Below are 15,696 nucleotides of genomic sequence, written 5' to 3'. Positions count from 1 at the left end.
GAGTGAGGAGCTTGCAATATGGATGTTTGGGGTCCAGCCTGAAGCCCGTTCATTTAATCCTGGAGGCTCATAAAGCTGATGCTTACATTATAGCATCTCATCACCAAGCACCAGCTTATTCCCTGAGCTGCCTGAGAGTCCCAGATATTTCATAATGATCATCAGGTTCGTCTTCAAACAGAGAAATCTTACCAGGTAGTGCTTGACTCAGGTACACGTGACTGAGAACCTCAACCCTGCAGATGCTCCTCCATCCACCCGTCATTTGGCACATTTCATAGATATAACTGGTGAGGGTTTGACAACTATTTAGTTAATTACAGGACAGAAGATGCTGGCTGAACCTCTAAGTGTCCTCCCGATCCTGAGTTTCTGCAAGAGTTCAGCCTGTGTAAAGTAAACTAACATCAGTGTGACGTGCGTGTTGACATGAAAGACTGGACCACCGCCAGGGGTCAGGTTGGGTAGACAGAACCACATGTGGGGCTGCGTGAAGCATTCCCGTCCTCCCCGCATGGTTCCTCATCCTTGATCTGATGCCAGAGAGTGGGACATCCTGGCTGGTCCCTACTCGGGCCACACCAGCTTTAATGCCAGTGAGGTGGGCTCTGGGCTCCATCGGTTTATTTTGCCCACTTTTCTCTGCAGGTGCAGTCTGTAATGGGACCTTCGATCAGTATGTGTGCTGGCCTCATTCCACTCCTGGAAATGTCTCTGTCCCCTGCCCTTCTTACTTACCTTGGTGGCGCGAAGGTAATAAGTCTTATTTTACCAATATCTAACATTTCCTTTAAGGCTTCCCTGGGTAGAGCAGCCAGGGTTTGGTTAGGAGGGGGCTCCAATCAGATTGTTTCCTCCAACCCTCTTCTCCCATGAAAGGTCTCCTCCTAAGCTGTCAGTAGCACATCCTTCTTTTCCTCTCTGCTTCTTCTCCTGTCTTCCCGCAAATCTGTGCCTGGAGGCTCTGCTTGTACCCTGGTCCTCTCTCCTTTGAAAGTTTGAGAGTCCAGGCCTGGCTACCACAGACTTGGCTGCAGAGTTCTCGCGAGATGAGCTTAGAAGAGGAAGCATTAGAATATAAGAAAGGAGAGAATAAGTAAGTAAGTGTTGGTTGCTCAGTCATGCCCGACTGTTTGTGACCCCATGTTCTGCAGCTCAGCAGGCTCCTGTGTCCATGAGATTTTCCAGGCAAGGATACTGGAGTGGGTTGCCATTTCCTTCTCCAGGGGATCTTCCCAACCCAGGGACCGAACCCAGGTCTCCTGCACTACAGGCAGATTCTTTACCGACTGAGCTTCAAGGGAAGCCCAAGGGAGAGAATATACCAGCACAAAAAGACCAAGCAATGAGGCTGGGCCTGTGCTTTATGCTTTGGGCTTTAAACTCCTCTCTGTAGAGATGTGGAGCCACTGAAGGTGTTAAGGCATGAGGAGGTGGTTTGTGGGAGCTGACGTGGGTAGCCTGTGGCTGATGGACTGAGGGACGAAGGGAGATCACAAGGGCAAGTCTGGAAGCTCCTGCAGTGGTCCAGAAAAAGAGAGGATGAGGATGTGGATTCAGGCAGAGGCAAAAGGTTGGGAAGAAGAGGAAAGAGGAAAGAAAAAAATTGGAGGTGGAACAGTCAAGACTTGTCATCAGAAGTGGGAACTGAGGGACTGACAGGGGTAGGGCCCCACTCAAGGCCACAGAGATTATAGGAGGCAGAACTGCTTGGTCCAGTGCTCTTTCTTCCCCATGGCATGGCTTCTTGGGCGTCAGGAAGCCCCAGGTCTGTATCTCCCAGCTGGGCTGCACCTTGAAGGGCTGTCACATCTCTGAGTCACCAGGGACTTTGGGTAAACACAGCAGACATTAACGGATTGTGGTTTGCTACAAAATGTAGAGGCTTCCGTGTTTTTCCTTCCATCCCAAATAAACAGTAAGGATGCTAATGAGTCCCCCGAAGGGGAAGTGAAAATTCCTCTTCCCTGGGATTTTTCCACAGCTTTGCGGTGAGAATGAGGGCCTTCCCACGTGCTTGGAGAGCGGGCTGCGTGCTCTGACCTTTCCCCCAGAGCTGTGTTTACTTTCAGAGAACTCAGGAAGGGCCTACAGATACTGCCTGTCTTGGGGTGCTTGGCAGACGCTAGAGAACTCCACGGATATTTGGCAGGACAACTCCGAATGCGCCGAGGATCACAGCTTCAAACAAAAAGTGAGTTGGCTGGGCTCGGTGAGGGCGGACCCCGGGGCCCAAACCACCCTGTGCCGGGGCTCCACACACGAAGCCTGCGCCAGCACGTCGGCCCCAGACTCACTTGGCAAGGTCCTTGGTCACACAAAACCGCAACTCCAGTGGCAGACACAGCACGTCTTCTGCTGCTGGGCTGAGCCATGAACCCCTAAGGAAAGACAATCAGCGCCTGTGCTTGCTGCTCCTGCCACCTGGCCCACCTTTCCCCTGCTCTTCTACGGCTTCTCCTTCCCCAAAGTCACATTTCAAAGTCAACGTTTCCTTTCGAGCAAAGTCTTCCAAGGCCACCCCATGGAGAATGGTCTCTCTAGCCTTGACAGCACCTGTCACTCTCCGACAGTCTCCTGTATCCTCCCCCTCCTAGAATGTGGACGGGTGGTGACAGCAGACAGCGTGTCCTGACGGAACACACCTAGCATCTGGTTACAAGCTCAAGGCCAAGGGCCCAGGCAGCCTACCTTCATGTCCAGAGTCTTTGCAACCTAGCTCTCTCTCTCTGTTTTTTAATATGTAATTTCCATTTCTTTCTTTTACTGTTTCTAATTCTTTTTTTAAAAAATAATTTTATTTATTTTGGCTGTGCGGGTCTTCATTGCTGAGCGGACTCTTCTCTAGTGGTGTCGAGCAGGGGCTGCTCTCTAGTTGCAGTGCACAGGCTTCTCATTGTGGTGGCTTCTCTAATTGCAGAGCAAGGGCTCTACGGCACTCTGGCTTCAGTAGTTGCAGCACGTGGGCTCAGTAGTTGCAGCTCCTGGGCTCTAGAGCACAGGCTCAATAGCTGTGGTGCACGGGCTTAGTTGCTCCGAGGCATGTGTGATCTTCCTGGATAGGGATCGAATCCATGTCTCCTGCATTGGCAGGTGGATTCTTAACCCCTGGGCCACCAGGGAAGTCCCTTTGCTTTCTAGCTCTTCTTACCTCACCCTTCACTGCTCTGGGCCTCTGCTTTCTCATCCATGCCCCAGCAGAGCACATTTACTGCCCGTGACAGCACAAGGGTTTAAAGAGCTGACAGATGTACGAGTCTCTGGATAGAGCCTGACCCCTCGTCCATCACCGGGACATAAAGTAAGAGTGCCGGCTCCACCCCTAGGATCCAGCCGGGTTGCTGGGCAGTGAATCATCGTGTTTGTGGTTCACTTCTTTCCCAGTGGGAATTGGCCAGTCCTTGGCTCTCAAGTCTATCACATCTTCCCATCAGGCATGAAGAGCCTTCCATCACATCCTCTCCATCTGCAGGGAATTTTTTCTAAACCCCTCTTTAACTTTATTCCTTGACTGGAGTTGGCAGAATTCCATGTTCCCTAGACCATGTGACAGGCCACACCTCTTAGAGTTATTAAAATCATGCCTGTGGTTGGGTTGGATTTAGCTTATCTCAAGGTTTTGTCTGACTTTTGTCACAGCACCATGCTCTTGTTAACTTCATGCTGTGATTTGGGCAAACTGTATACATTTCTTATCTTCTCTCCTGGACGAAGCTGCGTGAGAATAACAACAAAGTCATAGTCATATCTGAACAGGTGCCACCCTCTGGCACAGTGCTGCTAAAAGTGCCCAGAACCTTCACATACAGTGGGTACTTAATAAATATTGGATGGTTCCACAGATTCTGAGTCAGTGGGGATGTGGTGGGGTTGAGGCGTCCATACTGATGGGAAGGTTCCCCAGGTGACTCTGAAGGGTGAAGGGGCGCAGTGATGACAAATTCATCAGCTGGTGTGAAATGCCTGCCACTTGCTTTGGGCTCAGGTCAGGCAACTGGGACTGCAAAACAAGATTAAAAAGCTGAACTTTCCAAGACAGGAAGTAAAGGTTCTCTCTTTAGAGCAGTAAGGACACAGGCATTGCCTCCTCCTCTCTTAAAATGAACATATTTCTAAGAAATCAAATACTTAACAAAAAGTTTCTGGCCTTGTTTACCTGTGTTTCTAGTAGAGGGTTGAATTTTTGCCCAAACAAGGCTAGTGTTAGTAAGTCTTTGCCCTTTGGGGTTTTGGAAAATGAGATGTGTTATGTTCTTCCAACTAACAACACACTGGGGGTCCTTATGCATAGTAATTGGTGTTTTTAAGGATATTGTGTGTGTGTGTCTGTGAGTGTCTTTCAAAACTGTACACACTTAATACCTTTTCCATCTTAGCTGTGCACTGCAGCATCATGCATGGTGGCTGTAACTTTTACAGTTTGAAGTGTGACAACAAGTGCCACTGATTCTCTAAAATTTCACAGATAGAAGATTGGTTCTTATCATAGATCTTAGCAACCTCAGCATGTGATTTTTTTTCTTTCCTTATTAACTCAAGAGCTTTCATCTCTTCACTTAAAGGAAGCACCTTATGACTTCTCTTTGGCACATCCAAATTGCCTGCATCACTACTTTTGGGGGCCATTATTAGGTAGAATGGGGCTTCCCAGGTGGCTCAGTGGTAAAGAACCCACCTGCTAATGCAGGAGACATAAGAGACATGGGTTCGATACCTGGGTCATGTAGATCCTCTGGAGGAGGGCACAGTAACACACTCTAGTATTCTTGCCTGAAATCCCATGGACAGAGGAGCCTGGCAGGCTACAGTCCATGGGGTCACAAAGAATCGGATACAACTTAGCAACTAAACCACAACAAATTAAGTAGAATAAAGGTCACTTAAAACACAAACTCTGCTGTACCAAGACAGTCTAGCTAATAACTGAGAGGGCTACTAAGTGACCAAAGAAAAGTTGATAAATTGGACTTTATCAAAATTAAAAACTTAGGCTCTTTTAAAGACACTTAAAAAAAAAATAGACAAACCTAGACAGCATATTAAAAAGCAGAGACATTACTTTGCCAGCAAAGGTCCATCTAGTCAAAGCTATGGTTTTTTTAGTAGTCATGTATGGATGTGAGAGTTGGACCATAAAGAAAGCTGAGCACTGAAGAATTGATGCTTTTGATCTGTGGTGTTGGAGAAGACTCTTGAGAGTCCCTTGGATGGCAAGGAGATCAAACCAGTCGATTAAAGGAAATCAGTCCTGAATATTCATTGGAAGGACTGATACTGAAGCTAAAGCTCCAATACTTTGGCACCTGATGTGAAGAACTCATTGGAAAAGAGCCTGATGCTGGGAAAGATTGCAGGCAGGAGGAGAAGAGGTTGAGGTAATTGGGTGGCATCACCGACTCAATGGCCATGAGTTTGAGCAAGCTCCAGGAGTTGGTGATGGACAGAGAAGCCTGGTGTGCTACAGTCCATGGGGTCACAAACAGTCAGACATGACTGAGCAACTGAACTGAAAAAGTTAAAAAGGCAAGCCACAAAGTGGGAGAAAATACTTGTAAAACATGTATCTGATGGGTTTATGTCTAGAATATATAAAGATTTACAATTCAAAATTAAGACCAATGATCCAGTTTAAAAGACAGCCAAATATTTGAACAGATACTTTACCAAATAAAACATACAGATGGCAAATAAGCACATGAAGTGATTCTCAACATCATTAATCATTAGCGAAGTGCAAATAAAACTGCCATAAGACACTATGACACACCCATTAGAATGACTGAAATTTAAAAGACTGATTCCAGGAAATGTTAGTCGATTCTTGAGCAGCTGGCACTCTGGTTGGAATGTAAACTGATACAACTTATTTAGAAAACAGTCTGGCAGTTTTTTAAGAAGTTAAAGCATATACCATGCTCCCCTGTCATTCTATTTCTGGATATTTATCTGAGAGAAATGAAAACCTGTGTCCACATAAAATCTTGTACGGAAGTTTTCAGAGCAACTTTGTTTGTGAAAGTTAAACTCTGAAAGCAATCCAAAAGTCCATCAATGGGTGAGTGCATAAGTAAATTGTGGTATATTCATAATAGAATACTACTCAACAATAATACTGGTTTATAACATTATTTAAGTTTCATGTGAACGACACTGTATTGCTTGCTACCTCTGTAAACCCTACAGCATGCTCACCACCAAAAGTTTACTTCCCATCTATCACCATAGAGTTGATCTCCTTTACCCAATTCACCTTTCTCACCCTTCCCCCTGCCTCTCCCCCTCTGATAACCACCACTCTGTTATCTGTGTATACATGTTTGTTTTTGTTTGGTTTGATCTTTTTTTTGTTTGTTTTTGATTGTTCACTTTTAATATTCCACATACGAGTGAAATCATACAGTATTTATCTTTCTCTGTCTGACTTATTTCATTTAGCATAATACCCTCGAGGTTCATCCATGTTGTCAAAAAATGCTGGCTGAGTAGTATTCTTGAGAGTCCCTTGAACAGTAGGGAGATCAAAGCAGTCAACCCTAAGGGAAATCAACCCTGAATACTCCCTGGAAGGACTGATGCTGAAGCTGAAGCTCAAATACTTTGGCCACCTGATGTGAAGAGATGACTCGTTGGAAAAGACCCTGATGCTGGGAAGGATTGGGGGCAGGAGGAGAAGGGGAGGATGAAATGGTTGGATGGCACCACTGACTCAATGGACATGAGTTTGAGCAATCTCTGGGAGATAGTGAAGGACAGAGGAGCCTGGCATGCTGCAGTTCATGGGGTTGCAGAGTCGGACACGACTGAGCGACTGAACAACAAAAACAACAGCAAAGGAATGAGCTAAGATCCATGCTATGACAAGGATAAATATCTAAATAATTACTCTGAGGGAAATAAGCCTGACAGAAAATTGAATACTTATAAGGTTCCATTTATAAACATTTTAGAAAACGCAAATTAGTCTCTAAGGGCAAGAAACAATGAGAGGAGATGAATTATAAAGGGTCATAAGGAAACTTTGGGGAGGTGATGGAAATGTTCATTATCTTGAACGTGGTGATGACATCAGAGTCATGTCCAAATTCCCCAAGGTTTATGCTTTCAATATGTGCAGTTTGCTCTATCCCAATTATACTTCTGTGAAGCTGATGAACTTCTGTTAAGGTTGTGCAGAGGAGTTTAGGCATAATCTAGCAGATAATACATATTTACTGTGGGTTCTTATGGAAAAATTTATTCAGAAACATAATCTTGACGGCTATATGCACAATGGATTGAGTGAGAAGGGATTCCATTAGAAAATCCCACAGAATTTCCAGTAAACTCTCCTCTGTTCACCATCGGGCTATCCTGCGACTCAGAAAATATTCCAGTGTTTAACTGGGTCTTTGTTTAAGGGATCGTCTATGAAGAGTTACTTTAAGAGGGAGACATCCAGATGGAAACCTGGCCCTGTCTTCCAGAGAGAGAGACCCCTTCACTCTAGGAACAGCACATCCAGGGGCAAAGAACCTGTTCTCGTTCCCAAGGCACCCTCTGGTCCTGGGCACAGTTCTCTTAGGATATCGTGAATCTTGGTGCATCATTGCTGGGTGGTGGAACCAACCACGGAGGTGAGACCCATGGTGGGCTCTTCATTCATGAAGATTCCTTGAACTCTGAGATGTGCCAGAGGGCTATGGTGTCAACAAGTCTACTCGGGTTCAACCCTAGACCCTTGGTGGTTGGGGACATGGAGCCAGGGGCTGGGCACCATAATTGCCTGGCTTACCGGTCATGTCTGCTCTTCCTCTGCATTCAGGTGGAACACCACGCCTTGCTGTCGACACTGCAGCTGTTGTACACGGTGGGCTACTCTCTCTCCATCGTCTCACTCTTCCTGGCTCTCACCCTCCTCTTATTTCTTCGGTGAGTGGAGATGCTGCCTGCACGTGCTCAGATAGGTATCCAGGCATGTGCTCACTGGCTTCCTCCCTTGAGAAGGCAGGAGACCAGGCTGGGTGATTTCATGGCTTGTCAGAGCTGGAGGAGATCTGAGACAGTCTCCAGTCCATCCATCCCATTTTTGCAGGCAAAGGGAAGGGATCTGGGAGGTCCATGGAGAGGTACTGAGCCACCCTGGGTTGCAAAGCACAGCTAGGACTGGAATCTGGGACTCCCAACTCTGCCTTTGTCTCTTTGGATTAGATGAGCTCTGCCCAGCCCTGCTCTAAACTCCTAGTCGTACATACCCATGACTGCCACAGCCCATTCTCACCATAGCTCCACTGGATGCACTATTTTTATGGATGAGATTAAGAAACTTCCCCAAAGCATATTAGTGAGTGGGAGAGCTGGGGTTTTAACCCAGGACCCTCGGACTCCAATTAGCCATTAACCATTTGAGGATGCTGGGCCCTGTCCTAAGCATGTTACGTGCATTAAGTCATTTAAGTCTCTTTCTAATCAGAATTGAGATGAATTCTAATTCTTGGAGATTAGCCTTATTATCACCCCTATTTTATGAGTGAGTTAACTGAAACACAGGGAGATGAAGTGACTTGCCCACAGTCACACAGCTGGTGAGTGATGGAGCCAAGATCACAAGCAGGAGGTCCAGAGGCTGAGCGTTTTCATTCCTTTATGGTAGTGTTTTTCAGAATCCAAAACTGGAGTGCATTTTACCAAGTAAGGTTTTTAGAAGTCACCCAAGTGAGATTCTTATAGACCCCTTAAGGAACCCTCTAAGGCTGTCTCCTGGTCTCGGTCAATTCAAGAACCTAATGGAGTGTAACGTGACAGAGTGAGTGTTCAACACTGATGTGGAGACCTAGATGGGGACCCTCGATGCTGGTTCCAGAGCCGCTCCCACCTTGGCTCTGCAAGGTCCAGGTCTGGCCCTACCTGCCCGCTCAATCCCATGATGTTCTTTAGCTCCTGGAGCAGAGAGCAGAGTCATAACCACCTGCCCCAATGGGAGAGCAACCATTGAATAACAGGAGAGAATTCCGCAGCCTGTGCCCATTGCTGTCAGCGACTGCCTCCACTCACGTTCCTAAAGTCTCAGGACCAGGCCAGGAGAAGATAACTGCCCAGCCTCAGAAGAAGTAACTTGAGCAGAACCTGGGTCAACCACGTGTTCATTTTTGTCTCTGGCTCTGAGGAGAGCAAGACTCAGCCCCTGCCCAGTCTAGGGAGATGAATGCATGAATCATGAAACAGAATGACCTGCTCAAATCTTTTTGGAAACTAAAAAAGTAATGATAGCTCTAGAGAGCGGCAGGATTGGACATGGGCCACACGGGGGCTTAGGCAGGGCTCTGAGAACACAGTGATGGGAAAGGGCCCTTTTGCCTAGAGAGACCAAGGATGCAGTTTTATGTTGGCTGGCACTAGAGGCTCCAGGTGGGTGAGGGAGGTCATGAGAGTTGACATTTTCTGGTACTTCCTATGTGCCAGGTGCTGTGTGAGCACTTTTCACCCATTAACTGGTTGAATCCTCATGTAGCCTCTACAGCGAGTACTCATGTTCTTAGAGGGAGTAGAGTTTTGGAGAGCCATATATGGACCTCAGAGTTTCTGAATCTACATCTCACCTCCGCCACTTACTGCTCTGGGACTCTGGACTTAAACTTTCTGCCTCAATTCCCCCATTTATAATGTCAGAATAGTGATCCTACCTCTTCCTCCAGTGGTTGTAAGGAGTAAGGATGCCCTTAAGTACATCTACATGCAAATAGCTTGGAGCGTAGCCTGGCATGTTATAAAATGGTACCTGTTATTCTCCCCATCTTACAAATGAGAAAAGTGGGGCAGAGAGAGATAAGATCCTTTATGCCATCCATCCAGCTCTGCAGCCTACACTCTGAACCTGTGCCCTTCGGTGGCACGTACACAGGTTTCAGGCACACGCCTGTTGGTCTGAGGCATTCTTTTCTGAGGGAAGACCCTTGGTTTTCTCCCTGCCCAGAAAACTCCACTGCACACGTAACTACATCCACATGAACTTGTTTGCCTCTTTCATCCTGAGAGCCCTGGCTGTGCTGGTGAAAGACGTCATCATCTACAAATCTTACTCCAAGAAGCCCAACAGTGAGGAAGCGTGGCTGTCCTATGTGCCGGAGGTATGTGCTTGCTCATCCCTGGGCTCTACCTGGTGGATCAGTCCTGGGAATCAGAGAGCAGGAAGGTGAGGCTGGGGAGTGGATGAGAGAGAGAAAGCGGTGTCAGTCTTTCTGGTAAGAGATACATCACCTGATTTTTTTTTTTTTTAAAGCCAATGTCCTGGGAATGGGTCGCAAAGAGTCGGACATGACTGAGCGAGTAAGCAGAGCAGAGAGTGCATATAACAAGAACACTGAACATGGTGTATGCAGACTGAGCTGTAGTCTATTAAGTGTGCAATAGCACCGTGTCTAAAAAAACTATTGTGTCTGACAGAGAGGGGAGGCCTTCTCCCCTCCACTGTGGTCCAGATGCTGAGGAACCTGGACTTACCCCCAGGTGCTCTGTCCTTTCCAGATTTCTGCCTCCTGCCGCTCAGCCCAGGTCCTCTTGCACTACTTTGTGGGCGCCAATTACTCGTGGCTGCTCGTCGAAGGCCTTTACCTTCACACGCTGCTGGAGCCCATAATGTTTTCAGAAATGCGGCTGTGGCCCAGATACCTGCTGGTGGGTTGGGGTGAGTGACCTGAACTGGGGATCTGTCTGAACATGGGAGCCCAGTAGAGCTTTTGGTTGGAGTTGGAGGGAGGTTTCTGGGATAGATAATTCCTCAATGACAAGAGACTCTGAAGAGAGGGGTAGTGTGTGTGTGTGTGTGTGTGTGTGTGTGTGTGTGTGTGTGTGCGTGCGCAGGTGTGTGTACACGTGTGCATGCACCTGCATGTACATTTATGTAGATATAAGTGCTGTAGACCCAATACACACATTCAAAAATTGGGAAGGTTTTTGGCAGAATCAGATGACATTCCTCCTAACCTGTCCCCAACTATATTATCTACTAGGGCTGCCATAATAAATGCCATAGACTGTATGGCTTAAAACTCAGACATTTATTTCTCAAGGTTCTGGAGGCTGAGAAGTGTGAGATTGTGACACCAGGATGGTTGAGTTCCGATGAAGTTCCTCTTCTTGGCTTGTAGACAGCTGCCTTCTTACTGTAGCCTCCTATCATTGTAGAGAGAGAGAGAAAGCAAGCTCTCTGGTCTCTTCTGATAAGGACAGTAATCCCACCATGATGACCAGCCCCTACACACATGCCATCTAAACCTAATTACCTCCAAAGGTACCTTCTTCAAATGCCATCATACCGGGGGTTAGGGATTCAGTGTATGAATTTGGGGGACACAAACATTCAGTCCAGGGGCCAACCAAGTCTCCAGGATGAGATCTGGAGCCACTGCTGCCATAGATTCTTGGGGAAGTTGAGGCTGCAGTATTCAGAGGGACTAACTATGGCCTGGGATTCAGGAGGCTTGATTAATGTCTTTGGATTTACTCTAAGGTACTTTGTGACAGGTGGCAATTTTGTTCTCCTCTCTACCTCCTGGTTTCCCAAAAAATGGATGGCTCTGTGCCATCTATAGGTCTCTCCAGCTCTCACAGTCTACAATTCTATGATGTTTGGGTTTTTATAGTTTTAACCAGGTGTGCTTGGCCCATCAGGGTGGGGTGGGTAGTCGGCAAGTTTGGCAAACCAGCCCTTGACTCCATTTCCGTGTTTTCTCCCAGCCTTCCCGGTGCTCTTCGTTGTGCCCTGGAGCATCACCCGTGCTCAGCTGGAGAATACAGGGTAAGTAACTCACCTCTTTTTACACTCCCACGAGCTAGTTATTCTGAGATGTGCTGTGCTGTGTGCTCAGTCGTGTCCGCCTCTTTGCAACCCCATGGACTGTAGCCCACCAGTTTCCTCTGTCCATGGGATTTCACAGGCAAGAAGACTGGAGCGGGTTGTCATTTCCTTCTCCAGTGGATCTTCCCGACCCAGCGATCGAACCCACATCTCCTGCATCTCCTGCATTAGCAGGCAGGTTCTTTACCACTCAGCCACCTGGGAAGCCTCATTCCAAGATAGGCCCCAATATAAGGAAATACATCATTTTCCCAAAGAGAATATCCACTCCCTTCCATTTTGGCCATCTAGAGTATACTTAAGAATATAGATAAAAGAATCAAAGACTTCTAGTAATTCATCTGTTACTCCTTAATCTATGGACTGCAGAATGGACGTTATGCTAGTAGGCATAAAAACAATGTTAATCTCATTGTACATCTTCATGGGAGCTCTTGGGTGAAGACCGAAAAAATGGCATGTGTAAAGATAGGAACATAAGAACAAGAAAAGTGTGTCCCTGATTCTTATGTCTCAAATGAGACTGAAGAGAGAAGACACACAATAAGAAATTCAGAAGTTAAAAACAAAACAGGGACTTCCCTCGTGGTTCAGTAGTTAAGAATCAACCTTGTAATGCAGGGTATGCAAGCTTTATCCCTGGTCTGGGAACTAAGATCATATATTCTCATATACTGCTCTTGTGTGACCAGGTGGATTGTTAATGAGCAGTAATATTTTTGAAAGGGATTTTTTTTCTGAGTAGTTTTCAACAGTGAATTTAAAATTTTCAGTAACCCACATTGTAAATGGCTGTGCTGTCATCCATGCTTTGTTGTTCCATGTATAGATCACAGGCAGGGTAGATCTAGTACAAGTTAGGATTTTTGGAATGTAAATGAGCACTGCTTTCAACTTAAAGTCACCGGTTGCATTAACCCCTAACTAGAGAGTCAGCCTGTCCCTTGAAGCTTTGAAATCAGGCATTGACTTCTCCTCTCTAGCTATGAAAGTCCTAGATGGAATCTTCTTCTAATAGAAGATTGCTTAGTCTACCTTGAAAATCTGTTGTTCAGTGTAGCCACCTTCGTTAGTGGTCTTAGCTAGATCTTCCAGATAACTCACAGTAGCTTCTGCACCTAGCACTTGCTGCTTCCCCTTGCACTTTCATGTCATAGAGATGGCTTTTTTCCTAAAGCTCATTAACCCATGTCAGCTAGTTTCACACTGTTTTTTCCTGCAACTTCCTCAGCTCTCTCAGCCTTCATAGAATTAAAGAGTTAGGACCTTGCTGTGGATCAGGCTTCAGCTTAAGGGAATGTTGTGGCTGATTTGATCTTCTCTCCAGACTCCAACTGTCTCCATGTCAGCCAGAAAGCTGTTTTGCCTTCTTATCATTTGTGTGTTCACAAATTTGTGCGTTCTAATTTGCTTCAAGAACCTTTCCTTTGAGTTCACGGCTTCGCTAACTGTTTGGGGCAAGAACCCTAACTTTCAGCCAGTCTCAGGTTGTGACATGCCTTTCTCACTAACCTTAATTGTTTCTAACATTTGACTTCAAGTGAGTGATATGTCTCTCTCTTTCACTTGAACACTTAGAGGCCTTTGTAGGATACCTAATTGGACTAATTTCACTATTTCTGTGTCTTGGGGAATAGGAAGGCCTGAGGAGAGGGAGAGAGATGGGGGAATGGGCAGTTGGTGGAGCAGTCAGAACACCCACATTTATAAAGTTTGATGTTTTATATGGGCACAGTTCACAGCACCCCAAAACAATGAGCATAGTGACATCCAAGACCACTGATCACAGATCACCATAACGAGCATAACAACAATGAAAAAGTTTGAAACATTGTGAGAATTAACAAAATGTGATGCAGAGACATGTGTGAAGTGAGCAAATGCTGTTGGAAAAAGTGGTGCCAATAGACTTGCCCGATGTGGGCTTGCCATAAACCTTCGATTCGTAAAAAAAAAAATGCAGTATCTGCAAAGCACAACAAAGTGAAGCACAGGAAAATGATGTGTGCCCATATAATGAAGAGTTAATGTTTGTATGAACATGGAATAATATGTAGAAGGATACACCGCAAGCTGTTAGCATGAAGACCACTTTCCTGGTTTACAGAAAAAAAAAGTCGACAGTATCAACCTAATAAGAGAGGATTTGAGTCCTCCCTCCCCACACCAAGTAAGCCTTTGGCATAAACATCCTTCTTCCAGGGAGCTCGGGGTCTTTACTGTTCTGACTATAAGTCTTCTTCTACTGCTCACTCTTTGCCTTAGGTGCTGGGGAACCAACAAGAATAAGAATATCTGGTGGATCATCCGAGGACCCATGCTGCTTTGCGTAATGGTGAGGACCACCCCACCCACCCTTTTCCCTCTCTGAGCTCAGCAGCTATGGAGGACCCCACCCCTTTCCCTGCCTCCTATCAAATTCTCTGGCTCAGAAAGAACCTGGGCCAGATCCCTCAAGATGAAGATGCTGAACCGTGGGTTGGATCTGTTGAACGAGAAGAAACAAGTAAGAAACTCCTCTTGGGTGTTGTGTAGTGGCAGAAGTAAGTGTGCCATATAATCTGCTCTCCCACAAGAAAGAAACTTCTTGTTCTGGTTCAGGACCTAAATCCAGGCTCACACTCTAAGCCTCCTTCTCTCTGGGTTTTCAGACTATGTAAAGAAACCCGTAGTCACCTCGGTGACCCCCTATCAACTGTCTTCGATGTGGACAAACCTGGGGCCACAGGCTCTTCAGTCATGGACAAGTCCAGGGACAGCAAAGCTATGGGCTTGGATTTCAAACCATTAGCAGGAGAGAGGGGAGACTAAGGAAGCTTCTTTTAGAGGGAAAAAAAACCACAATCAATCACTATTAACCCAAAGCTGTGCTGAGTGTTAGAGTCAGTTGGTAACGCTACTCTGAGACCTTGCAGAGGAAGGGCCTTTATTCCTTTAAAAAATATATATTTACTTATTATTTTTAGCTACACTTCATTGCTGAGCACGGGCTTTCTCTAGTTGCAGTGAGTGGGGCTACTCTTTGTTTGCGGTGCGCGGGCTTCTCATTGCGGTGGCTCTTCTTGGCTGAGGATCTAGGTGCTTGGGCTTCAGTGCTTGCAGCACATGGATTGTTTTCCTTTGCTGTATCCCATCTTCTCCTTCTCATGATGATAGCAAGTCAGATCATAGGTATTTACTGAATCCTTCCTTGTTGTAAAAATGAATGAGTGAACAGATAAGAAAGAAAAATCCCCCTCCAGTCATCCTTCACCTTCTGTGTGCCCTTCCTTCAGCAGGGCTCTTAGGAATGGAGTGTTTTAACCCAAAGGAGTAGTTCTAATGTAGGTATATTAGTCCATGTAGCAGGAGTAGAGGGGGCTGAGAGGGCTGATGGGGTGGCAGATGAGTTTTGGGTTATATGATGTCGAACTCTGAGCCCCCACCTTGCTGCAACCACCCCTGCCAACCTGTAGACCCAGATTTGAGCATGGCATCTGGGTGATGCCAAAGAAACGTCACCAAGAACAGTACATCTGACCGTATGCATTCTGTGAGAGGCTTTATTTTCCTGGGCTCCAAAAATCACTGCAGATGGTGACTGCAGCCATGAAATTAAAAGACAGTTGCTCCTTGAAAGAAAAGCTATGACCAACCCAGACAGCATATTAAAAAGCAGTGACATCATTTTACTGACAAAGGTCCATCTAGTCAACGCTATGATTTTTCCAGTAGTCATGTATGGATATGAGAGTTGGACCATAAAGAAGTGTGAGCACTGAAGAATTGATGCTTTTGAACTGTGGTGTTGGAGAAGACTCTTGAGAGTCCCCTGGACAGCGAGGAGATCAAACCAGCCAATCCTAAAGGAAATCAGTCCTGAA

At 46.2% G+C, this 15,696-nt stretch overlaps 1 protein-coding gene across 1 annotated transcript in view; it reads left to right on the top strand.

The window, feature by feature from the left end:
• GLP2R (glucagon like peptide 2 receptor) overlaps window positions 1-15,696 on the top strand; it is a 37,025-nt gene that overhangs the window by 5,167 nt on the left and 16,162 nt on the right. Inside the window, exons 4-10 of the mRNA XM_081578333.1 lie at window positions 649-753; window positions 2,073-2,194; window positions 7,802-7,908; window positions 9,950-10,103; window positions 10,501-10,660; window positions 11,713-11,773; window positions 14,099-14,168. Of these exons, the coding sequence (XP_081434459.1) occupies window positions 9,981-10,103; window positions 10,501-10,660; window positions 11,713-11,773; window positions 14,099-14,168 (414 nt within the window). The 5' untranslated portion in view covers window positions 649-753; window positions 2,073-2,194; window positions 7,802-7,908; window positions 9,950-9,980. The remainder of the gene's footprint in view (window positions 1-648; window positions 754-2,072; window positions 2,195-7,801; window positions 7,909-9,949; window positions 10,104-10,500; window positions 10,661-11,712; window positions 11,774-14,098; window positions 14,169-15,696) is intronic.

Source organism: Giraffa tippelskirchi, chromosome 3, assembly GCF_054371585.1.
Source record: "Giraffa tippelskirchi isolate mGirTip1 chromosome 3, T2T-mGirTip1v1.2.pri, whole genome shotgun sequence".
NCBI lineage: Eukaryota > Metazoa > Chordata > Mammalia > Artiodactyla > Giraffidae > Giraffa > Giraffa tippelskirchi.
This window is presented reverse-complemented; position numbering and strand designations above follow the sequence as displayed.